Here is a 25,849-nt window from a genome sequence, read left to right on the forward strand (position 1 = left end):
CATGAATGAATAAATAAACATCATAAAATAGCTAGAATTTACTGAGTGTTTTCTATCCCAAGTGCAGTACAGTACACTCAGCATATCACGATCCCGGTTTCATCTTCACGATGACCCAGTTAGGGAGGGTATGACTATTCCCATTTTAGAAATGAGTGAGCTGAGGTTCAGAGACGGGAGCTGTGAAGACCAAGGTCACACCACTAGGCAGGGACTGTGCTGAAACTGGAACTAAGCTCACTCCAATTCTCCAAGCTGGGCTTTTCAATCACTGTATAATTCCTAATACTTGTGGAGTTTGATAACACTTTTTCACCTCTCCTGGCTTTATCGTATGAGAGATAGTTCTCTCACAGGCAGAGGTGGATCGGCGATAGCTTGAGCGTTTGAGGTGGCACAGCAATGAGCTCCATCTGGCTGGTCCTGCAAAGTCAGGCAAAGTCCAGTTATCTGAACAACCAGAGCCTAGCAGACAAAGGGTGAACCAAAATAACTCCTCACACTGAGTCATTCCTGATCACGCCTGGGAGGCTTTGCAGGACATCTGAGGCGCTCTGCTGCAGCATAGAACATCTCCCTCTCACTTTATGCCCAGCACAAGCCTTTATTGAAAAGAATGTGTCAGGGGCTGGCCCTAAACAACTCTGGAACTTGGTTTGGATTAAAACAAGAGAGCACAAATAGCTACCAGTTCTTGGGCACTGAAGATGCACCAGGCACTCAGTCGAGACCTTTACATGCATTTGACCCCACACAAAATCACTCCAGGTGGGAACTATGTCTACTCCCATTTTATAGGTGAGGAGACAGAAATGTGGTCATTTGTTCACGTTACACAAACTGGAAGTGGTGGAGCTGGGATACAAATTGAAGGGGTGTAAAGATACTAGGTGCCGCCTCTTAACAATTGTGTTCTATTTCCTATACCACTAGGAGTACCCTATAACCCTCTAGCGCTTTTCTAAGAATCTATCGTGCTGCTTAATGGTCAGCTCACAGGCAGACTCCAAGTATCCTTAGCTTGGCCAAGGATGAAATTGTTCTTGTGGATCACAGACCACTGGTGTGTGGTCCAGTCTTGCCAACTAGGGAGTGCAAGGCAAGGTTTTCTGAATCCGGGGCTGTGGGCAGAGATTCACAGGCAGGGATGATCCACATCTCCATTTTTCAGGAGGTATTACTGATGACAAAGATCTGCAGGATCTTTGGATCATCATCTTGAGCAGTACTGTTGGCTTCTGTAACGGCCAAGAAGAACAGCAGAATGAGCTTGCCTGTGTAATACCACCATAGCCTCAAAGAGGCCTTGATTTCTGCCTCTGCGAAACAGGAATTCTGGGAGTATGAGCTAGTTATACCTGAGGTTGTTTTTAGCCCCCCGTTCTTGCCTCCAACTTCTTAACGTGCTCTTCTCAGAGCCTGCAGTGCCCTTCTGTCTCCCATCTTTTCTTTTCTTTTTAATTTTTTATTTCTTTTCAGCGTAACAATATTCATTGTTTTTTCACCACACCCAGTGGTCCATGCAATTTGTGCCCTCCCTAATACCCACCACCTGGTTCCCCCAACCTCCCATCCCCCGCCCCTTCAAAACCCTCAGGTTGTTTTTCAGAGTCCCATCTTTAATTGGCTAAGTTTTATTCATCATTTGGGACTCAGCTCAGGAAGCATCTCCTCCAGGAAGCCTTCCTTAAGCCCTGGTCTGGGTCAAATACATCCCTGGAATTCTGTAGCTTAGTCCTATGGCAAGACACTTCGCTATTTGTCAGAATTGTCTGCCTATACATCCAGCCTCCCCATCAGCCTCTGAGTCACTTGGGGGGCAGGGAGCCTGTCCTAGATAATTTCTTTTCTTCAACAACCAGCACAGCTCCTGATACTCAAGAGGCGCCCAACATGGGTGCACATAGCACCATGATCCCCAGCATGGTAATTATTCCTGGAAGAATTTGACCCAAACGGCTCCAGGGAATTGAACAAAATTGAATGCAGTGGAAAGTCTGAACATCACAGACTCAAGAAGCATATAAAACATAAAGAGAAAATTGCTTTTCAAAACTGTAACAAAGGGAAGAAAAGATTCGCATTGGCTATTAATACAGGCTCTGTGGATGCAATGGGGTGGGGATGGGATAATTAACTTCCTCGGCACACCTCCCAAATGTTCAGTAATGTCAAATAGAGAAAAAAATCAAATCGTAAAAAAAGTACCTTTTTTCTTCATGCACTTCCCACTCTTGCAGGACAACATGGCACAATATGATAGAAGAAAAGCATCGAGCTCTTGGCCTTGACATGAACTTGCTTTGTGATCTTGGATAAGATACCTCTCTTCCCTGATTTGTACATAGTTCATCTTTAAGTAAGGGAGACGGACTGGGATATTCACCAAGGGCTCTGGTTCATATGTATTCCTCAGGCATCGAGCCATGTTGTTCTCACATGGATTTTTTGGTGACAAATTGAGGGTTTTTTCCCCTGGGGAACTCTCTCATTTTTTTCCCGTGTTCAAAGACACACAAACTGTTCACAATTCCCCGCTGTTGTAAGAGCAATTTGCTTTCATTATCCTAAACCTTTCAGCATTTCTTGAAACCTCTTTTTGTAGGAAGAAAAAATGCTCCCAATGTGATCACAGGAGATAAATCTGCCATTTCACATTTCAAAAAGTAATCAAAATGCACCCTACTAGAGTAGGTACTCATTACAATTTATGACGAGTGCTTGAAATTGCCTTTATCGTTCTTCTCCTCTGTCCAGAATTATTGTTTCTATTTAGGACGGGAATGCCTAAAGGGGTGGTGGGTGGACATGAGGAATCTCTTTGGTGTGATGTTGTTATTTCATGTTGTTTCCTGAAAGCCTCACATTAGCATGGGTTGACCAGATAGCTTGTTTGCATGACTTCCCTCTTTTTATTTGACCTGGAGCCGAGACCTGTGGGCAGGGTGGTAAAGGACTTGGGGAGATGGACCTATTTTACTCATTAAAGCCTAAGGCCGACAAGCTTTTTAAGAGCCCATGAAAATGTCTGAGAGCAAAAAACAATATACTGGCTCCAAAATAGAAAAAGAAAACGGTGCAACCAGAATTAATAAAGGCTTAAATTAAATGGGCTTCATAACCTACCATCATGTCAACCTTAGTATTTCTGAAATTTAGTGTTCATAAAAGTTCCATTATATTTGAAAAGAATTGATGCGTTAGAATCTCATTTCACAAGAATTCCAGAGTATTCTTGATGATTTGTCAAGAAATCACAGATAAATGTAAATCGAGAACGTTACCGTGGTAACAAAATAATTGCAAAAGCTGACTTTCATATTTCCTTTAAACTGTGTCAATAAAAATGCATTTAATTTGTATGAAATGATGTGAGTTTGGGGCTCCAAAATAAGGTTGCTTAGGGCAAACCAAAGTCTTAAAGTGGCCTTATGTAGGATGAGCTGATGAATAAACAGGTTAATGGGTAGGTAAACGTATGGATATATGGACGGACAGACGTATGTCCAGATATATATAAGGATAGATGAACAGGTGGGCAGATGGATGGATGGATACATGTATGGACTGATGAACAGGGATGGATGGTGTGGATGGATAGATAGGTGAACAAGTGGATGGATGCATGGATGCATGGATGGATAAGTAGATAGACAAAGAGATGGAGAGATGAGATTACTGATTCAGTATCACTCAGTGAGGTAGCAAGCAGCCCTGACTCCTCACTTTCAAGCTGGTATTAAAACCATTTAAATGTAGTCACAAAACCTTGAGCCCAAGTACTGGAAAGTATCCCAAGAGACCATCGAGGACAACATTGTTCCTCTTACAGATGAAAACACTGAGGGTCAGAGAAGGAAGGGACACAGCTGATGGCACATTTTCTTTACTCTCATCAAACAGGAGGCTGCTGCTTAAATGTTTGCCTCTTGGAGAGACGTGGCACATGCCTATTTCTCAGGCGCTCTACATATTTATAGGATAGTGTTTCACAACTGATGACAGCTTTCTGCTAAACTGACAGGTCTCAGTCTTGCCAAGCCTCAGGATCTTTCCTGCACACTTTCCTTGCTGTCTCCCCAAGGAGGCAGACTAGTGAATGGCAGCGCTTGGTCTGGGGCGAAACTACTCTGCAGACCCAGTCGAGGAGAAACATATGTGGTTTAATTCACGCTCACTTTATTTTATTTTAGCACGTCCTCAGTCCCTTCCTGAGTCTTTCAGCCATCAGTTGAGACATGGTAGGAAAAAAAAAAAAGCCCTCTGTTCCCCCACATATTGGGCTTCCTTGTGGCTCTTCACTTGGTGACAGCATTTGGATTTTCCTTCAGGAAACCAGCATCCCTCACCTCAACCCTGGAAAGTCCAGGACTGGCCAGTTAGGTCCTACATCACTCCAGCTTCAATGATTGATTCAAAGATGAGCATAGGTACCAAGTCTGACTACCTGTTACATATATTAGCCCGCTTAATCCTCTCCACAATCCTGTGAGATAGGTACTATTATAAATCTCTTTTAAAGATGAGGGAACTGGGGGCACCTGGGTGGCTTAGTGGGTTAAAGCCTCTGCCTTCAGCTCAGGTCAGGATCCCAGGGTCCTGGGATCGAGCCCCACATCGGGCTCTCTGCTCAGCAGGGAGCCTGCTTCCTCCTCTTTCTCTCTGCCTGCCTCTCTGCCTACTTGTGATCTCTGCCTGTCAAATAAATAAATAAAATGAGGGACCTGAGGCACAGAGAGGTTAAATAACTTACCTAAGATTGTATCACTGATAAGTGACAGAGGTGAGGTTTGAACCCAGGTGGCATGATTTAAAGTTAACACACTTAACCCTGCAATATCCCACCTTTTAGTACCTGATGTATAGTGTGTCCTCCAAAAGTACCAGTGGATAAGTTTTATCAGAAACACTGAAAAAAAAAATATATTTGTTCCCATTAAGTACTTAATCAAAACTTCAATGTGACTTAATCCCTGGGAGAACTGGACTTAATGGCCTCACGTAACTTTAATTTTTTTTACTCATTTTTTTTATTGTTAGTCACCATAGAGTACATCATTAGTTTTTGATGTAGTGTTCAATGATTCATTATTTGCATATAACTTTTTAAAATGTTTTTAAAATTTTTTTATTTAAAATTAAAAATAAAATTTTTATTATGTTTTTATTTAATAAAAATAAAATAAAATAATAAAAAATTTTAATTAAAATTTTTAAATTAACATATAATGTATTATTAGCCCCAGGGGTACCTGTGAATCACCAGGTTTACACACTTCACAGCACTCACCATAGCACATACCCTCCCCAATGTCTATAACCCCACCACACTCTCCCTACTCCCCTCCCCCTGGTCACCCTCAGTTTGTTTTGTGAGATTAAGTCTCTTATGGTTTGTCTCCCTCCCGATCCCATCTTGTTTCTTTTATTCTTTTCCTACCCCCCAAACCCCCCACATTGCATCTCCACTTCCTCGTATCAGGGAGATCATATGACAGTTGTCTTTCTCTGATTGACGTATTTTGCTAAGCATAATACCCTCTAGTTCCATCCATGTTATCGCAAATGGCAAGATTTCATTTCTTTTGATGGCTGCATAGTATTCCATTGTGCATATAACTATTTTTAAAAAGATTTCTATTTATTTATTTGAGGGTGGAAGGACGGAGGGAGAGGGAGAGAGAGAATCCCAAGCAGACTCCATGCTGAGTGCAGAGCCTGACATGGGGCTTGATCCCACGACCCTGAGATCACGACCTGAGCAGAAACCAACAGTTGGACAGTCAACCGACTGAGCCACCCAGGCGCCCTGACCTCGTGTAACTTTATACATAGGATGACTCACTTTTCTGGAAATTTATTTCCTGGTCACTTTAGCTATGTGGAAGTTACCAAGAACTATGAGGAGGTGAAGAATGCAGTCATCCAAGGTCAAAAATGCTGTCTAGGGTCAGCTCTAAAGTGGGTGGGAGTTATTCATGGAAGAGTACCTCACTGTGATCTTGCACACTATTTTTGCACAATTATTATCTGTTTTCTCAGATCAAAGGAATTTAGAAATGGCAACCTGGAAGAAATTCTGTGTAGCATGGAGAAAAGAGTCATTAACTCAGGAGTTGGATTGATCTAGAAGTGAATCCCAATCATAAAACTGACAAGTGAAGGACTTTGCATCTCTCAGCCTCAGTTACGTTATCTGTAATATGCTGGCAATAATAGTACCTACCTCATGCTATTGCTTTGAGATGGAAATTAAAACTGTTGGTATAAAGTGCCCAGCACTTAGTAGGTCCTCACTAAATTATATCCATTAGGATTGACAAATGATGAGTTCTTCATCCCTTCTCAGGGTCCGTATCCTCGTTTATAAACTACGGTTTATAACAAGAGTCCTCTTGGGGAATTTTACAAGGTTGTTGGACAGAGTAGTAAGGTAATGGAAATAAAAATGCTTTTTAAATGGCTAAATCCCACTTAAGTGCAAGGCAGTATTACAGTTATTACTACTATAGCTGTAAGAATTATACTATTGTTAATACTTACTACTATTCGTCATCGTTATGACCACTGCTATAAACGAATATAATATTAGTCCTTAGGTTGCTGCAATATTTCATAATAATCTCCTGGGTGAAGAGTGACCACACTGGAAATGAACACCCAGAACCGTGCACCTCTATCAAACCTGAATCAATAGCGATAACACCTCCTTTGTACCTGAAATGAATTAGACAAGCATCGCTTTGTACAAGGAGACATAGACACAAACTGACTAGTGAGTACAAAGTGGCAAGTACCTCGCATAGCACCTGCCAAACACACAGTAAATTCTACATTAGGAATAGAGTAAATTCTCTACTAGGAATAACTACAAAAGATATAGATTAAGGATGACTGCTCACGTCTCTGCCACTCACACCCAGAGCTGGGCTATTTCCCTTCCCTTTGAATCTGAGCCGGCCTCCTGACTTGTTTTGACCAACAAAATGCAGTGCACAACTTCTGAGGCTGTCCCATAAGACATCTTCAGCTTTTCCCCTTGCTCCTGGAGCACTCCCTCTTAGAATTCCACTGCCATACTGGGAGAAGCCCCAGCCACACGTGGGAGCCACGTGAGAGGAACGGAGATGCTCTGGGGGTAAGCAGCTCAAGCCACCAGATGTGTGGCTGAGCCTCTTGGCATTTTCAGAGCAGTCAAGCCACATGATGACTGTGGCTCTGTCCAACACCATGTGGACCAGAACAATCACCAAGCTGAGCCCAGCTGAACTGCAAAATCAAAGGAGATAATAAGTCGATCGTTTTTATTCGAAGCTACCATGTTTTGGGGGTGGTTTGCCAGGCAGCAATAGCTAATTGAAATGAAATGGATATGAGTGCTCCAATGAGATGCTCCTGACCCCACAGAGAGGGGCAGGGAAGGCTCTCTAGAAGATAGAGCATGCGGAAGTCATATGAGGTTTGTGGGTGAAGCAGGAGTACAAGGATCCTAGCTCTCACTCACGAGTCAACCCTCTTCTCCACTTGATGGCTTTGGAGTCCAAGTCAGGTTAGTGATAAGAAAAAGAATTCTAAAATCTTCTCTCACCCGGATAATTGTTTCTCCTCTTTAGGGATCAGCCCCGCTTCCCCAGCTCTAAATCAAAATGACAGGGCCTCCAAATTGGTTCAGGTGCTCATGCATTTGTAAAAATGTCTTTCGCTGGAAAAGGCCTGGTATGTCTAATTTCTGCCCCGAGCACATTTTTATAGTTAAACTATATTATAAATGGCGTTTAATTTACCCAGCAATGTCAGGCCTACATTCAAACGAGAGCCAGCGATAATATATATAAGATCCTTTTGTACAGTCTGATCAGGGCTTGGGAGGAGGGGAGAGGTGGGTTTAGCCATCTTTGTCCGAATTTATATTCTTTTCTTCTCTCTGCTGCTTTTTCTATGTCCCAGCCACCAAGAAGAGGACAGTGAAAGCCTTTCAAAGCACCAGGCCAACTTCAAGGGGGCAAGTGTGTGGATGAGTCGAGGTTTTAAACACAGTTGAAGGGTCAAGGGCCGGGAGCCCTGTGGACTTCTGAGCAGGCTCAGTGCGTTGGCCTCCCTTCCACTGTGGCTGGAGAGAGATGGTGCCAGGAGCTGTGGGCGGAGAGAAACAAACTCAGATAATTCCAGATCTTAGCTGGGAGGCAGGGGACAGGTAAGCCGACCTCCTGGTGAGGAGCGAGGGGGTGGGATTCCTCCTTCAAATCCTGTCAGCGAGGGCCTCTTCCCTAACCCCCCTTCCCCTTTGTAGATGCTTTATCAAACCAGGACAGGCCACTCCCCTGCCTACAGTGAGCTTCTCAGAGCAAGAGAGTAAACTTCCAGCAGCCTCCCTGCCCTACCAGATGTGGCCCACCACCTCTTCTCTTCATTTTGCCCACTTCCTTCCCTGCCCTTGATCCCCCATCCCAACATCTTTTTTGTGAGTTCTTCAAATGCCCTGAACTCTGGTGACTCATCCAAGGTCAAGCCAAAGGTTGCATTCTGAGTGCTAAGGCGTCCCTGACTCAGCCTGTCCCCAAGTGGAGAAGCAGAGAAGAGGGCTGATGGTAGCAATAATTCATGTCAGGGAGGCCATCCCCACACCCGGAAAGCCTGGCCCTGGTTCTCAGGAAGTTGGGTGTGATTGATCATGCATGGGGCACATTTATTTGGCTCATTACTAGGTTTTCATGGAAGAGAGGAGACCAGGACTGTCTGGGGGAGAAAACACGGTGGGCTAAAAGTAGACTCCTACCCTCCTCTATACCACAGAAAGGAGTGAATTCTTTCCAAGTAGGATATATATCCCAGCTCTGGCTGAGCCTCCAAGGGCAGTATGAGGGATTCCCACTCAGCTCATGCTCTTGAGGGGGGGTGGGGGGTGGTTACAGATGCTCTCAGAGCCCAGGTGGTCTTTTTAACCACTTCAAGTTCACAGTGCCCATGAGAATGTCTGATGTTCTTTGGAAACTCTTTACCTTGTGTACTATCACAGATGAACACATCAAACCCCTTCTCTGTCATTGCAAGGTGGGCCATCATTTTACCCCATGATGCAAATACTGAACGATCAGCATACGTGGGATGCGGCACAGCAATGGACAATTAATCCATATGCACTGAATAAATGAATGAGTGATCATGCTGAATCAGTGAATAAATGAAAGATCACAGAGAGTGTAAGTTCCTTGAGGGCTGACATTGCACATACACACACTGAATATTTGCTGTTTGTGGCTGAGTCACTGAATCAGGCCCTGAAATGCCCAGAGCCTAGTGGGAGAAACAGGGGTATAAGAAAAGTATTTTGATGGGGCTGCCTGCCTCGGGCCATGGAAACATGGCCAAGGGAGAGGGAGGGTAGAGGGGAGGCTCTGGGAAGGGATCGCAGAAGGGAATACAAGCTTTGGGAGACTGAGGAGGGAGAAAGGGAGCCAGTGAAGACAGCATTACTTGGGGGAACTTGGGGCCTTAGTCCAATCACAGAAAAGAAACCCAAGAATGAGAAAGGCAAGTTACAGACCAATATGGATGACATGGTACCATTTTGTAAGAATTCAAAGTGTATGTACCCAAATTGAGGGCCATTCTACAAAATAAGGGGTTTGTATTCTTCAAAAACACCAATGTCAGGAAACACGAAGGCCAAGGAATCATTCCACCATGGAGTCTCTTTGGCCCTCAGTTTCTTCATCCAAAAAACAGAATTAATTTTCTCTATTGCCAGCCTCTCAAAATTGTTTGCAACCACCTAACCCAATAAGGGGTTTCCTCTGACACATGCAGAGAATAAATGACTATTTTTATTACTACTTAAAATAAAATTACCCCAGGACCTGAAGGAATTAATTTGTTTTTGGCCAAACCTCATTAACGTATTGTCCAAGTTGATGCATTAAGGAAATAATGGGCATATAATTTATGCACATACACATGTTTGGCTACCTCTTGGCAACTTTGCTCAGAATGCATTTTTCCCACATGTGCAAGAGAACAAAGAACCAACGTATTGTTACCATAAGTGAAGTCAATAACATTACCCTCAGTGGGGTTTCCTGGAGTTCTGGCCTCTGTTTCTACAAAGTCTGGAATGGTTATAGAAGGTTCTCTTCAAGTGTACATTGGCTTGGCCCATGAAAGAGCATCACCTAGAAATTTTTTTTTTTTTTTAAGAGAGGATTGGGTGAGACCACATCACCTCACTACAGGTAGATACCAAATAGGACTAGCGACCCTGTGAATGCACTGTTTCCAGCTCAGGTCCTTCAGAGATCACTGCTCTCTGCCTGGATGTCATCAGGCCAACATGAGAGAGAGAGGGGAGGAGAGACAGAACTTGCACATCTGAGTCATACCTGAGTTGGCAGAATAATTGCATGTTAGGTTCTCTGAGGGCAAGGTACACCTTACTTCTCCATCTCTAGCACCTACCAAGTGCTCGTTACAGAATGGAAGGTCTTGAAGGAACAGAAACTTGATCTTGAATGAATGAAGGAATCCTTATCCACCAGTGCTTAGTCATCTGAGCCCCGACTTCCTTATCTATAATCAAATGGCTATCAGAGTCTCCCTAGAAGGCTCTGCTAGTAATTAAGCAAGCGTCTATAAATGAAGCCATGGCAGGGATTCCGTGAATTATGGGAATATTTTTTCCTTCGCAGTCTTTCCAGGGATCTCCTGTTTTCTTTGGAAACAGGGAAAGTGGAGGCAGAGTAGAGAGACATGACGGATAAGACCCAAACATTGCCTTCTGGGACCTCCTGAATGCCAAGAGGACTCAGAGAGGACCAAGCTATGTTCACGTTCCTTGTCTGGAGTTTTGGGGCTGATCTAAGATGAACCTTGAACATTAAACAGCAGCCAGTGAGTGATGGGTTCACCTAATTGGACCCCTGCTTTTTGCTTAGAACCTCGATTTTATTAACCAAGGTAATAAAATACCTTGAAATGGGAAGCAGAGGCTAGATGTGTTGCTCTAACACCAGTGCTCCTGTCTGAACATCTTATCTGTAGGGTTCAGGCATTTGTAAATTCTGTTCCAGCTGGGAATGATATACCAAATCTCTCTTCTTCTCTCAAGACTCTTGGGAACGGTTGCTCACTCATTTACTCATGGTAGTATCTATACAAAGTATCCAATTTCTTTTTTTTTTTAAGGTTTTATTTATTTATTTGAGACACACAGAGAGAAAGCATGAACAGAGGGGCAGAAGAAGAGGGAGAAGCAGACTCTCCGCTGAGCAGGCCAAAGGCAGATACTTAAGGAACTGAGCCACCCAGGCACTCCCTGAGTATCCAATTTCTATCAGGCACCATCTTGAACTATTGATGGAAAATTCCCTTTTTGTCTTATACAACTAGATGAAAAAGGTACAGTTCTTTCCCCTCCTATACTGTTTCCATAAAGCGGAAACGTTATAAAGCTGAGGGTTATACGGCTTGTAAGTGACAAAGCTGGGATCCACACTCAGGCATCTGGGTTCCTAACTTCTGAGCCCTTCCACTGCCACATGCCCAGTGAGCACCTGCCAACTGCTCAATGCGCCATGCTCTGAGTTACATGTTGGGGACACAGACACGAGGTTTTCTTAGTCTGGGAGGAGGACAACCATGCGTTAGCTGCATGCTAATAATAAGCACTGCCCGAACGCTAATTAAGAATGATTACACTTCACCATTCATTCATTCCACAGCTCTGCATTTGCTGAGCTTCTGTTTTCTGGGAGATGGACTGCTCATTGAGAGGGAGATGCAACACATCCCCTGCCTTGGAGGACCTCATTGCTAGAAGTGGGGAGAAAGGCTTTCCAATTCTTGCATCTGTGGGGAAGTGGTTGAGAGTGATTGTAATCCGTTCATGGAGGCATCCTCTGGCTGGACACCTGCTCTGCTCCAGCAGGAGTCCAAGTTCTGGGCTTGTAATACCTCTAGGTGGGTACACAGCGAGATGGCATCCTTTTGTTTTTTCCGTGAAGTCAACTGGAGGACATGATACGTGTTGAATGAGTGTATGATGATGATATCATAAATATTATCTAATATTATATATTTTATCATAAGTATTGAACTGCTACTGGGTACAAACCACTATTCTATGCATTTTACAGGGTCAGCTCATGAGTTGTCACAGCATTCTGTGATGTGGGTCCACTGATCATTGTCATTTCACAGCTAAAGAAATGGAGTACCAGAAAGTTCAGGACCTGCTTGAGCTTACACATTCAGATTAATAAGAGTGGCCTCAGGCTCTCTTTAGAAACAACAATAAAGTGTTGCTTTTAACCCCAATTGAAGTAAATGTATGCAAATGAGACCCAGCACATCATTTTTTATTTATGCCATAAATTAGGCAAATTCCCTTCTTGAAGCCCTGGAAAACTAGGACTGATTCCACATATTCTGCATTAATTTCCAAGGTGGTTGGCCCCAAATTAGCTTTACAACTTGGTAAACCTGCCTTAGAGGGGGCATGGAGGTAGAGGTCTGATCAAAAGTCTATAGGGAATGAGGAGTCAGAGGAGCTTTGTCCATCTGTCTCCTTTTGCTCATTGCTTTACAATTTAGTGGTGCACTTCCACACCCAGGACTGCCATGTACAGCTGCAAAGGTTGTGCACTGCTTAACTTCAGTGGCGAGGGACCACCCACCTACACTGCTGGAGATAGGCAGGGAGGTGACATAAGCATTGCAATCTCACAATCCACCCTTTGGGAGAGGCATAGGAAGCATTACATTCTCTTTTTGCAGATGCAAACTGAGGCTGAGTTGATCACACCCCTTCCTCCAGCATCACACAACACAGAAACGCAGGGGTTGGGATCCACGTCCAGCCCTATCTCAGTCCCTAGCCAGTGCTGAGTCCACCACTCTCAGAAAGTGTACTCTGAGTACATTCTTTAAAACACCTCCTCCCTCTGTTTCCATGATATTAAATCTTTGAAGAAATCACAATATTATATAATAGCTGCATTACTAAAACCATGCAGAGAACAACATGTTTGAAAAAGCACATTCTGTTTTCCCACTAACCTCCACCATTGCTCCTAGGTGCATTGTTCTCATTCCAGGTGAACCTTCTCATGAGGAGGGGAAGGGCTCCTGGGCCCTGTCTTGAAGCTTCTCTTCATTTTCCACCCTAGCCAGATTTGCCGAGAATGGACCCCCTTGAAATGCTCAATTACACCAGTTTATAAGAACCAGCTCTCATAAACACCCACCTCAAATGATCTTTTCCTAAGCTTACCTAAATGATGGGAAGATCATGCATTTTCTGCAAATGGCTTTTTTAAAAAGATTATTTATTTAGAGAGCATGGGGGAGGGGCAGAGGGAGAGGGAGAGAGAGAGAATCCCAAGCAGACTCTCTACTGAGGGAGGAGCCCAATGTGGGGCTCAATCCCATGCCCCTGAGATCATGACCTTAGCCAAAATCAAGAGTCAGATGCTCAACTGACTGAGCCACCTAAGCACCCATCTGCAAATGCTTTTGTGCCCTATGCTGTGGTCATTTGTGGTCAAAGAATGCCTTTCTTTCTTTCTTTCTTTCTTTCTTTCTTTCTTTCTTTTCCTTCCTTCCTTCCTTCCTTCCTTCCTTCCTTCCTTCCTTCCTTCCTTCTTTCCTCCCTCCCTCCCTCTTTCTCTCTTCCTTCCTTCCTCCCTCCCTCTTTCTCCCTCTCTCTCTCTTTCTTTCTTTCCTTCCTTCCTTCCTTTCCTTTCTCCTTCCCTCCCTTCTTCCCTCCTTCCCTCCCTCTCTTCCTCCCTCTCTCCCTTCCTTCCTGCCTTTCTTTCTTTCACCCATTCAACAAATAGCTGTGAGTAAAGAGATAATAAGAGACAACCCCTGACTCCAAGCACCTCACTGTCCAGTGAGGAAGGGAGATGAGTCAGCAGACACATTTGTGATCTTTCCCAGTTCTTAGATATATTTACCAGTGAGGCCACAGCTTGATGACTGTGGATGAAGAGTTCCAGAGCTACATCGTGGCAACTGGAAGGGTTGAGAAAGCAACTACGGAGGTCAGAGCAAGAGTGTGAAATATTACTGGTGGTGATCGCTCTCCCCGAAGTATGGACGGAACTAGCCTTGTGTTACGACATGCTTACCACACCAGCCACAGATGTTTGGATTAAACATGAACAGTCAATCTCTTGTCCCAGTAGGACAAGCCATATTCCTCAGGAATCTGAGCAGGGAAACACGAGGAATTTGAGTGTTAGAGGCTATTATGTGAACTGTCAGGGACTAGAGCAGTACTGTCCAATAGATCTTTCTACCAAGAGGAAAATGTTCTCTCTCCAACATGGCAGCCACTAGCCACACATGACTACTGAGTACTTGAAATGTGCTAGTGGGACTGAGGAATTCTAATTCCAATGTAATTTCATTTTAATGAATTCACATTTAAAACTAAATAGCCACATGTGGCTAGTGCCCACCATATCAGGTGGTGCACATGTAGAGTTTGAGCCGGAGAAGCCATGACAGCCCACGTGTAAGGAGAGGTGGTGAGGGAGATCACTGATTAGTGAGTAGAATGAGGCTGGCGAGAGAGAGAAAGAAAAAGGGCGGGGGGAGAGCCAGAAGCAACCAATGCAGGGAGAAGCAGATGCCATGGAAGAGAGAAATGAAGGAAAGGAGCCCATCCCTGGAACATCCTTGGTTCAATATTCGAGGTAACTTCTTAGTCTTGATCTATCCTGAATGATGCTTCGCTCTGTAAAGCCAAAAGAAAGACTGGTTCCTCTCTTGGAAGCCAGCACCAATCTGAGAATCTGAGACTCCACGAAGATTCAACAAATCATTGCCATCATCTTCATCACTACCCCACCCCACCTCAATCATCTGAATTAAGTGACTTGTCTAAAATAACACTGTTAGGTTGGAACCAATATCTGTCACTCCAGAGTCTGGGCTCTTCATTGCACTATAATGCCTTTCCGGGCTCCTAGTTCTAAGTCAGTGCTCCTAGTTCTAAGTCAGTGCTCCTAGTTCTAAGTCAGTGCTCCATTTCGGAATCCCAACTCACTCATTTATGATGCAAAACCTTTACACATACCTACCCCCCAACTGGGATTGGGTGAAATCAAATAAGGAAACCATCACCCACTGGCTCATACCCACCCCTCTGCCCTGTAAGACTTGTCCCAAGCTCCAGACTCTACATTCCAGACTCTAACTTCCAGCCCTTGGATCATCCTTGCTCTCTAGCCAAGGCTGACCCTGACCACATCTTCTATGCCTTAAGCAACACTTCCCAGCTCTCTACACCCCACACTGCCACTGGGTTTCTCAATGAGCCACTCTCTATGGTCCACGGTGAGAGCAGAGAAGCACAGGCACCTGGCCTGGGACCTGCACCTCCCTGAGCCTCCATGCTTTATTCTTGCTTGCCTGACTTGAGCCATCTGCTGGGATGGCACCATTCCCAGGTGTGAGCTGGTCCGCCAGTGCCTCAAAGATTCAAGTGCCAAGTCAGCACGGGAGGGAGCTCTGGCTGGATTTCAGTTTCTGCTAACGCTTCTTTTATGCAGTCATTCTGCCGTGGCCTCCCAACGTAAATATCCGATTTGGGTAATGGATGCCATTGGTTTCATGGAGACAGATGTCTTAAGGCTCTCCGTGGGTCTCCGAACATACACTACAGGAGAGCAGGGATCCCACTGTTCATAAAAGATGGATAAAGTCCCTTAAAGAAAGTCAGAAAATAGGAGTCAGAGGTTCGAGTCTTGGGCTAGACCTTGAGTGAGTAAGTTCTTTCTTGCCTTTGGGTCTCTTTCCTCAATAAAATGAAACTACCAGGGAATGGACTGAGGCAGGTTGAGAGCCTGATGCTAAGACCTGCTGAATATGACAGACCCCAGGAAGGTACCTTGCTAGCTTTTTCTACAGAGCATGTCAATACCAGGCCCCCCTTCATTACATCATCACTGGGAAATTAGCCGAGCACAGACAACGTGAGGCCCACCGATGGCTCGGGGCGACCGAGCTGCTCATCTGGAGTCACGCACCTCACGGAAAGCAACTCTAAGCATGGATTTTTATTTCCTTTGCTATTTTTTGCAGCTGCCAGGGACCAGAGAGAAGGCAGAGTCTACAAGCCCCAGTGTCATGCCCAGAAAGTTTCTATTTTGAAATGAGCTAAGCCACAGGGTAAACAATTGCAGCCAATATGCCCTTTGGAAAAGAGACATGGCTCCGGCAGGGCCCCACTGAGTGGTGCCTGCCTTGTGGCTGTGTGTTTGCACAAAGGTTGCTTCTATTCTTCACCAAGTGTCTCTCCCTCCTCGTCCTATTCCTCTTTCTCGTCTTCCTTTCTGGAGAATTCTTTGGTCATTTCACATCTGTGAGCTCACTGATTTTCCTCAGAGCAATTCCTCGAGGTAGGACGCTCTTGTCATTTCCCAGTGTTCAGGTGAGAAGCCAAGCCTCGGAGAGGCTGCCCAAGACCACACAGGTGTAGAAGAAAGAGTCAGGAATGGGGCTCAGATCTTTGGATGGATGCTACCTCCCCACAACCGGTAGTAAGATGGAAGGTAATGTAGTGTAGTTCAACAATCGGGTAAAGCCTTACACTGGGTGAGACACATAAGAGACATATGGATGAGGAAGCTTCGGCTGAGGGTTTTGATGGAGATGTGCGAAGTGGTAACTCATGCATTGTGAGTACATGAGTTAACTATAACAGAGGGATAAAATGTGATGGGGGCGCAGAGTATGACTCATAACTGGCACAGAGAAGAGAGAGGCAAGGGAAGTTCTTACAGAAAAAGACAATTAGGATCTGGGTTTTGCAAGATGAATAGAAGTTCACCAGGTAACTATTGATAGCAAAAATGTTAACTTTATTGAGTGCTTACTCTGGGCTACACATATCTATCCACTTTGACTATCTGTAACCATCTTGCAAGGGAGACAGGACCCAGATCTTACATATCAGGCCCAAAGGGGTTCAGAGCACTGAAGGACATAGCTCAAGGTCATGCCGCTCAAATCAGCCAGCTGGGCATTTCATCTTCAGGAATATGACTCTTAGAATGACTGTCCAGTCATTCTGGTCCTGACTGAAGGGTCAGAAGGATGCTTCACCTAGGAACCATCAGAGACAGTATGGAGGGCTGGGAGGAACAGTTTCTCCTCTTGGCGAGCTGACTTGAGACACCTGGCTTTTGCCCCTGGGTGAGAAATCACCTCCTCTCCCGGAGTCCAGTCAAACTGTCCTAATTTCTGGGCTAGTGTCTGCTCTCCATTTGGCCATGGCTATGTGATACCTCATACCCTAGCCTCTAGAACAAACTGGGCTTTGGAATTAAATAGTCCTGGGTCTAAATCGCAACTGCATCATTCATTGCTTATAACACCTTAGCAACTGCCAATACCGTTAAAAGACTCAGTTTCCTCATTTGTATTATCTGCTTAGGGACATCACCTGATAGAGGTGGGTGAGGATCACAGGAGTGAATATATAGAGGAAGCACAAGGACAGCCCTCTGGCACAGAGTGGACCCATGCTAAATGGCTATATTTTGCCATTCTTTCATAACAAGCCCAGGAAGAAACGCACGGGAGTGCTTGGGGTCTTGAGCCTTCCACACCAGCACCCACCTCCCTGAAGCTTGACCTTCTGGTATGCATAAAGTATAAAGCCTCTTAACTTCCACGTCTCATCCCAGCCCTGTGAAGACAGCTTTGCATATGTGGTCGTAGTTACTGTGACCCAATTTACAGATGGGAAAACTGAGGCTCATGGCTAGGAGGTCATTGAATTTAGGTTCCTGAACTTAGGAGCTTACTGAAACCAATTTCCCACACTTTAAGTTCTCCATTAATGGTTGAGTGGCCTGGGAACAGGAGATATTACAAACAGTCAGAATTGTCAAAGTCAGCCAACAAACCACCCATTCTGCTCACTCTCTTTTGTGTAGTCTCCTTGGCTGGGAAGAATACTCTTTTCCTTTTGTCTTTTTCTCTTTCTCTTCTTCTTTCAGAGATATTAGGGCTTGGGAAAATCCTAGTTGACTTGTGTCTCTGTCCCGCCAGGTTTTGGAGTTTGGAGAGCCAGGGTTCAGACCCACCCAGCCTGACCACACACCGATGGTGAAGGTATCTCATACACACATTTCATTGAGAAATACGGCAGGACCCACCTTGGAAGGCTCTGTGCCCAGCACTCAAGCTGCCATGCTCAGTGTCAGACTATCTGGATTCAAATCTTACCTCTGCCACTTCCTAGCTGTCGACCTTGAGCTTCCTGAACTAAACGTCTCTCTAAGCCTTGGTTTCCTTATGTATGAAATGGAGAGGAATTGTGGAGATTAAATAAGATAACCTACACAAGTGTCTGACGTGTATTCAGTAACCATTAGATATGACAAAGACGAACGAACCGCCCACACATATATTGTAACCTGTTCGACTTTATGACTCACTTTGATTCAACCAGTTTTATTTGAGTGCTTACTATATGCCAGGAACAGTGGTGGGCAGAGGGTACATGTCCAACATGCCTCTGACAAGTATGTATGGGCCCCTGTCTATGTATCAGCAAAATCTGCCCACGAGCTTGGGGAATGCAGAATATAAGAGGCAACCGTGAGGTGCGGCATTAGAAAATTGATGCCAGATTGCAACACTTCTTGTGACTCCCGACACACTGCTGGACCTCTCTGTGCCTCCACTTTCCCATTCTATAAAATGGGGGTAATAATAATTGGATCTATTGGGGCCATTGTGAGTGCTTTCTGAACGAATCTATACAAACCACTTATCACGGGACTTGGAACAAAATCGACGCTCGACGAATGCTGTTCACCTTGTGGAAACACGGTCCCAGCCGTGTTGTAGGAAGTTACTTCAGGAGGGTCCATGAGAATCAGCCCATTCTCTCTGGAACACCCTCACTCCCACCCCTTCACCAACACCCAAAGGCTGCCCATGAAGAACTACAGTAACCAGAGGATTATGCAAATATGCAAATTCAATGAGGCAGCCTTTACCCTGCGCTGCGGCTGCTGTTGGTACTCAGCAGCTGGGACTGGCTGTCTTCAGAGAGGATTCCTTTGGTGTCATCACAACCTCTAGTGGACAACTGCGAGCACAGCGAACACGGCGCTTCATGGGCCTTTGTTTCAGCCTTCCTCTGCTGAGCCCAGGAATTCCAGGGGAGAGCAGGGAGGATGGGCAGGTCTGATGATTTTTTTTCACGTGTCAGGCTGTGTACCCACCAGCCTGTCCTTTCCACTAACTCCTATTTCCCTCTCTCTAATTCCACTGGTGCGTGATGTGCTCCGAAAGTGAAGCCTGTTTCAGAATTGTCACTATTCCACTGTAGAAATCCTGCCCCCCAATCCCACCCCCTGTAACCCACCCCTGGCAGCTGGTCTCTGCCACATCCCTGCAGGGCCAGCTCAAATGCTACCTCCTCAGGGAAGCCTTCCCTGACTAGCTCTGGTGAGAATGGACCACAGCCCCCTGGAAGATCCCCACAGCACTCTGATAATCCCCTCCTGAAGCACGGATCACAGGGCATGGATGCTAGTGGTTTTCTTCTGATCTCTCTTGCTAGGCTGTCATTGCTAGGGCAGGGACCTCATCATATGACCCTGTGTCTCCTGCACTCTACGTGGGGTTGCTGCCTGCATAGAAAGTACTCTGTAAATGTTAAATGAATGAGTGAGTTAATGCCTCTTCCAGAAGATTATCTCCTTCTGTCTTCTTTCCAACCATTACACTGCCATCCGCATCTCTGGTACCATGGACTCTACTTGCTGATGGTAATAGTGAGGTGCAAAGATTTACAGTATCGGAATTTGGGAAGAAAGGGCACCTGCAACAGGTGAAAAAAAATTCTCACCTGCCACAGGTAGCATATAGTTACCTGGGACTACTCATATCCCAACTCCAACTCCTCCTACATTGGCCTAAATTAGCCAGTTATTTATGCTAACATCTGCTTCACACCAGCTTCAAGGACTCACTCTCTTGGTGCCTACTAACAGGGGCAACTTGCATTTTTGGAACACAAAGAAGAAAACAGAGGAACATTACTTGAACATCTACTATGTGCCAGCTGTTTTACAAGGAAGTGTTACACAATCATTGCTACCATCCTTCCAGACGGAGAAAATTCTGTACCCCTGCCCCCATTCTGCAGATGGTAAAATGGAAGTTCAGAGAAGACAGTTCTGCTGAAGGTCACACATTCATAACCAGGGGAGCCGGACCTGAACCCAGGTTTTCAAAGCCACAGTATTTCTTTTCCGGAACGCTATAAATCTAATACCAGTGCCCAGCTCAAATTCCCCAGAACAACAGCCTTGTTCTGGCCTCTTTGGCATTTTGCAGTTCGGCTCCATGAAGGAAACCACAGCCTGGTAGGAAAAAGGGCAGCCGGACTCTGCATTCTGAAACTGCCTTTTGTGGAGCATTCTCCTTGCCTTCTTACCACCTTTCTTTACTCTTTTTCACAGCATGTCAAGTGTCATCAATAATTTCCCTCTGAGAAATAGGAATCAATTGTAGGAAGCAGAAAGGGGTGTGGGTAGAGATGGACGTGATGCCATCTTTAGACCTCTATTCTGATGACCTTTGGCATTGTCCGCACTTGCTTGTTGCAAAGGTCAGAATTGGTCCCTTCTGCCCTAAGCCACCAACTACAGCTTTGAGCGCCCCTAGTGGAGGTCTGCAGCACGCCCCGTGGACCAAACAGGAGGACTGGTAAATTGAGCCCTTTTGAATAGCTTTTTGAATATCTTTTTGAATAGCAGGAATATACTTGTGAGCAAAACCACAAAACAAGCCACTCTAATCAGGAAACATCCTCTTGCCTTGGAAGAGGGCGGAAGGAATATAACATTATTTTCCTAATGTCTAACTAAGCCTTGTGAACACAAGAAGAATCCTTCAAGCTTAGATAGGGTGGCCCCTGGCAGGAGCAGCCAGAACTCCATGGAAAAGAATAACAATCCATAATGAAAATAGTTGTTAAGTGAATTTAACAACAACGCGCATTAGAGACTAGAGGAGGCAGCAAATCTGAGTCTTATTGAGCAATATTGAAGTTCCTTTATTAATTCGAGAGAAAAAGAAAAGAAATGACACTCAGGCTCTGCAGTCTTAGCACGTAGCTACAATTATTCCCCATATGCATATCTTAGACAATAAGAACCCTCTTCAAAAACAAGTTATACTTTATACTTATTCATGCCTTACAGCAAAATGGCCCAGAGAATCATGTGACCTGCATAAGAATGTAGCAACAAGTCCCTTTCAAGTATTTACAAATAGTAGGCGAGCAGGACTAGCTTGCAACACTGTATTAGATGTACCTCTCTCCTGACATTAGTGGAAGTTGGGCTCCGGGTTAAAATAGAATTTACTGTGAAAGGTCAATTGTTTCCAAACGCACCATGAGAATTGGCAGTGCTCGTTGGCTATCCTCACTCCTTTCTTACCACTCAGAGTCTTGAAGTCAGAAGCACACGGTTAATAACGAGCTTTCTGAAGTAGTACATCAGTTGACTTTAATTTGGCAGTGACCTGAAGTTAATTAAAAATATATGCTGGCTAGTTGTAGTGTCGAACAGTTGGAAAAATAATATGAAATGTCTTAAAAATTAACACACACGTATTTTGTGTTTGAAGCCAGTGAAGGAAGCGGAATATGAAATCCTTGTCTTGGATGATGATTCAGTATGTGCCATTAAGACATTTTTCCTGGAGGGCAGTGTATTGGAGAGTGGGGTCCTCAAAGGTAGAATCACTTTAGAAAAGCCAGCAAGATGCTGAGTAACTTTGGGTTCTTTCTGTGTGTTTGTCACAACACAGATTCAAAGGATGAGGGAGGGAGATGTGGACTCTGTTCAAGGCCACCAAGCCATTGTTGGAAAGACAGCTAATTAAGAAAGGGCATGCTGTGGTGGAAAGGATTTATGTAAACCAGTTCTCTTCCCCCATCTTTCCCAGAGAAATTGTCCAGACCTGGTGTAAATTGTGAATATTATTGCTTCATAAAAGGGGGGTTCTTTAATGATATGCTTTGTTAAACAAAAGGTGATGAATTATTTCCTTTGCTTTGCACTCCGGGGCTCCACAGCTAAAGAGAAGGGGGTGGGGATAAAATGCCTGATTTATGCTGAGGAGGGCACTCCAGGCCATGGGGAAGAGTTGGAGGGAAAGGGACCCAGAGCTGGGGCCCACGGAGCTAAGAGCTGTCCGCGGCCTTTGGTGCTGAAGCAGGTGTGCGCGCCAGGCGTCCAGAACTCCCTAGGGAGAAAGAGCACCGACTGTGCTGCAGCTCCGGGTCAAGACGGTCCAAACAGACATCGAGGCTCCAGATGGGGAAGGTGTGCGCCCTCCGACTGTCTTCAGACTGGGCAGACCCTGCAGCTGCCTGCTTATTTACCACGTGAGGAGCGCGTTTCTGGTAGCGGGAGTTGGACCTTTCAGAGAAGGCTAGGTTGAGTGGTCTACCAATGCTCTCCTCCACTTTGGGGTCTCCTAGTGACTGATTAAATCCTCAAAGCTCTTGGGTTTAGCTCTGGATTAATGACGCGCCCAACCCCCAACACACAACTTTTCCTGGGGGACCTCAGCGGGGTGGAGAGGAGGGTGTGGCTCCGGGTCTGGGAAGGAGGAGCAACTACCCTTCGCGAAACTTGGACCCCCTTTCCAAACCGGCAAGCACGTGGTGGGTGAAACTAGCACCCCTACCTCCTCAATTCATAGTAGTGTTGAGACACTAGGCTGTCTGGGGCGCGTGGGAGGAAGAGTGTCCGCTCGGGTTCCCGACGGTGACCTGACATCTCCTCTCCCTCCCCCGCCAAGTTCCGAGAACCCTAAGCCCCCCCGACTGGCCTCCAAACGAAAGCCACACCCAAGTCCGGCATCCAGACACCTGGTTGGGATCAGTCCAGGGACCCAGTCCTACAGGACAGCCTGAACCAAAAGGAGACAAGGGGTCCTAGAGTGGGAGGGCGCGGCACTACGAAGCCCCCAGACGCACAGTTCAAGTCTAGTCCTCAGTTAAAGGGCGGGTCAGCTGCCCCCCTTCTCGTCCTCTCCCTTAAAGGGTGAGAATTATCTGGCACCCAGCCCCGGGTGCGGTTGCAGAGAGCTCCGGGTATCTGAGGTTTGGAGGCGACCCCACTGCAAGGAGATTCTCTGGGGCTGCAAAGGGGAGTCAGCCCCACAGCCGGGCACACTGAAAGGGAGCCCGCAGCCGAAGCAAGGAAGCGCCGGAGTCCTTCAGACACATCCCCGCCTCCACACTCCCATCAGCCCGGGCCGAGGGGACGCGGTTCCCAGCCCTGAATTTGGGCGACCGCCCCCGCTTTCCAACGCAGCGGGCGGTGCTCGAGACGCCCAGGTGGGCCGCGACCCCCTGCTGCCCCGCACTCGCCGCAACTTTGCCCCCTCCCCCGCCCCGCCCCTCCAGGCGCTTACCTCCTGCCAGAGCTGCGGCGGGGCTCCCCAGGAGCAGGGCGAGGAGCAACGAGGTCCCGCCGAGTCCCGCGGCGGGCGGCCGGGCCGCGGGCATCGTGGCTGCGGGGGGCTCGGGGCCGCGGGCTGCGGGCAGGCGGACGGCGCGGGAGCCGGGAAGCGGGGAGGCGGTGAGCGCGCAGGGCAGGCGGGGCGAGGGAGGGGGCCGGGGGCCGGGGCAGCCGCCGGAGCCCCCCGGGCGGACGCGCGCTCAGCCCCGCGATCGCTCTGGCCGAGCTGCGCCGGGCGCGGGCGGGCGAGTGAGGAGGAGCCGGCGAGCGAGCGAGAGAGCGAGCTAGCGGGGAGCGAGCGGGAGGAGGGAGGGGGCTGAGGCCGAGTCTGTGCCGAGCGAGTGCGACGAGGGAGGGAGGGGGCGGGCGGGCCGCAGGGAGAGGGGCCGCCGCGCCCCAGGGCCAACCTCCTTCTCCAGCCGCGGCCCGTGTGCCCCGCAAAGTTTAACGCCAATTCCCCCGGCGTCCTGTGGACCGAGCGTTTCCTCCCGGCGGATGCTCACGGCAGTCCGGTGCTGGCCAGGCGAGGCCGTAGAGCTTCCTGACCATTTTCCAGACGGGGAGGTGGAGGCCTCAAAACCCAGCGAAGCCTTCAGTCTGCGAGCAGTCTAGAGCTTTCCATCGCTCGGCCTCCAGGAGAGATCCCAGTCCCAGTTCTCTCAGTTGTATGACAGCCCTCCGGGGGCCCTTTGGGCCCCAACCAGCCGTCTGCCCTGACAGTATCCTGTGTTTCCAAAGTGAGTCCTGTAACCTAGAAAGTCTTCAACTCTGGGGATTCGATGAGAGCTGTCAATCTCCCTAGAACAATACAAATGGCCATGAAATTGTGCATCCAATACATGGTGGGGGCGGGGTGTTCCAGCCCTTTGAAGCCCAACTAGGGACTATAAATTAATATTTATCTATGTTCTAATCAGAGTTTCATCTTTCACATCCCCGTTGTCAACTGGGCGCCAGAGCTAGCCAAGGCTTCCTCTGAGCTCAGCCCCTTAGCTCTGCTGTATTTGCGCCCTTCCCCCATCTGAGTTCAAGACCCACCCTCCATGTTGTGCTCTTGCCCAGCCCTGATTTCCAGCATCTTGTCTTTTCTCCACAAATGGAGGTGGTGAGGGACAGTAGATGCGGGAGACAGGCAGATGCTTGGGAACAGCCATGGCCAAGGGCTACGTGAGGGACAGGCTTGTAAGCAATCCCAGAGACTCAGACGGACTGTGTGGGCTACCTTTGCAGAACTGCCAGCTTCCCAGGCCTGTCACCCCAATTTAGAAGCCCTCCCTCGCCCTCCCCCTATTCCACCTTGCCACACTATCTCCACATTGCAGCCTGAGCAGGCAGAGGGAGCAGATGGAGAGAAGGTTGCAGACAGCACGGGAGGAATATGTCTTTAGCTGAGTGGTGGAGCTGGGAGTCCCTACAAAGAATGGGTGGGGGAGGTGAGCGCAGGGTGGGAGAGGATTGGAGGGGAAAGGGAGCACTCTGGCCTAGGGGATCAAGAGACCCCTACACCCAAAGCTTTCCCATTCATTCACGCATTCAGTGTTTTTCATAGGGCACTCACTACAGATGCACAGACAGAGAGTCCCTAGGAAAACCCATTCCTTGCCTGCAAGAAGTTTCCATTCCTGCTATTTACCTAGTGGTTTGTTTTTTTTTTTTTAAGATTTTATTTATTTATTTGACAGACAGAGATCACAAGTAGGCAGAGAGGCAGGCAGAGAGAGAGAGAGAGGAGGAAGCAGGCTCCCTGCTGAGCAGAGAGCCCGATGTGGGGCTCGATCCCAGGACCCTGAGATCATGACCTGAGCCGAAGGCAGAGGCTTAACCCACTGAGCCACCCAGGCGCCCCTACCTAGTGGTTTTTATAAAGAGGGAGGCTGCGACAGGGGGTGCAGAACACCTGATTTCTCCATTGGGGAAGATGAAACCTCCCATTGTTTTGCTGTATTAGCCTGAAAGCTCTGTAGGGGGTGACCTTGCCCGGTCTCATCCATCACCATACACTTAGGGCCTGCACAGTACTGGTGTGCAGTAGGCACATGTACATTCTTGTTGAATGGAACATAGACAAGCAAAGAAACTGAGGAAAACAGAAAGGGAGAAGGTGAGTGAAAGAAAAACAAAGTGACAGACCAGTTCCTCACTTGGCGGCAAGGAAACAGGTGCTTGCAAGCATCTCCTGTTTGCCAGGGGCTCTTACCACATTGTAGCAACTCATGTCAATTTTATCATAATCCTTCACCGTGAGACATGATTGACTCCATTTGACAGATAAGCACCTGAGTCCTCGAGAAGGTCACAACCTAGCTGAGGTCACATGGCCAGGAAGCAACAGCACAAGGTAG

At 46.9% G+C, this 25,849-nt stretch overlaps 1 protein-coding gene across 6 annotated transcripts in view; it reads right to left on the bottom strand.

Annotated features, from left to right (window-relative positions):
• The window catches only part of SEZ6L (seizure related 6 homolog like), a gene marked incomplete at its 5' end in the record, with an annotated part of 182,790 nt that extends 159,236 nt beyond the window's left edge, over window positions 1–23,554 (bottom strand). For all 6 annotated transcript variants that reach the window (XM_080820997.1, XM_080820998.1, XM_080820996.1 and 3 more), the window contains one exon: window positions 23,461–23,554. In XM_080820997.1, coding sequence (XP_080677123.1) covers window positions 23,461–23,554 — 94 coding nt within the window. The remainder of the gene's footprint in view (window positions 1–23,460) is intronic.
• Between the last annotated feature and the right edge of the window lie 2,295 nt (window positions 23,555–25,849).

Source organism: Martes martes (genome assembly GCF_963455335.1).
Source record: "Martes martes genome assembly, chromosome: 13".
NCBI lineage: Eukaryota > Metazoa > Chordata > Mammalia > Carnivora > Mustelidae > Martes > Martes martes.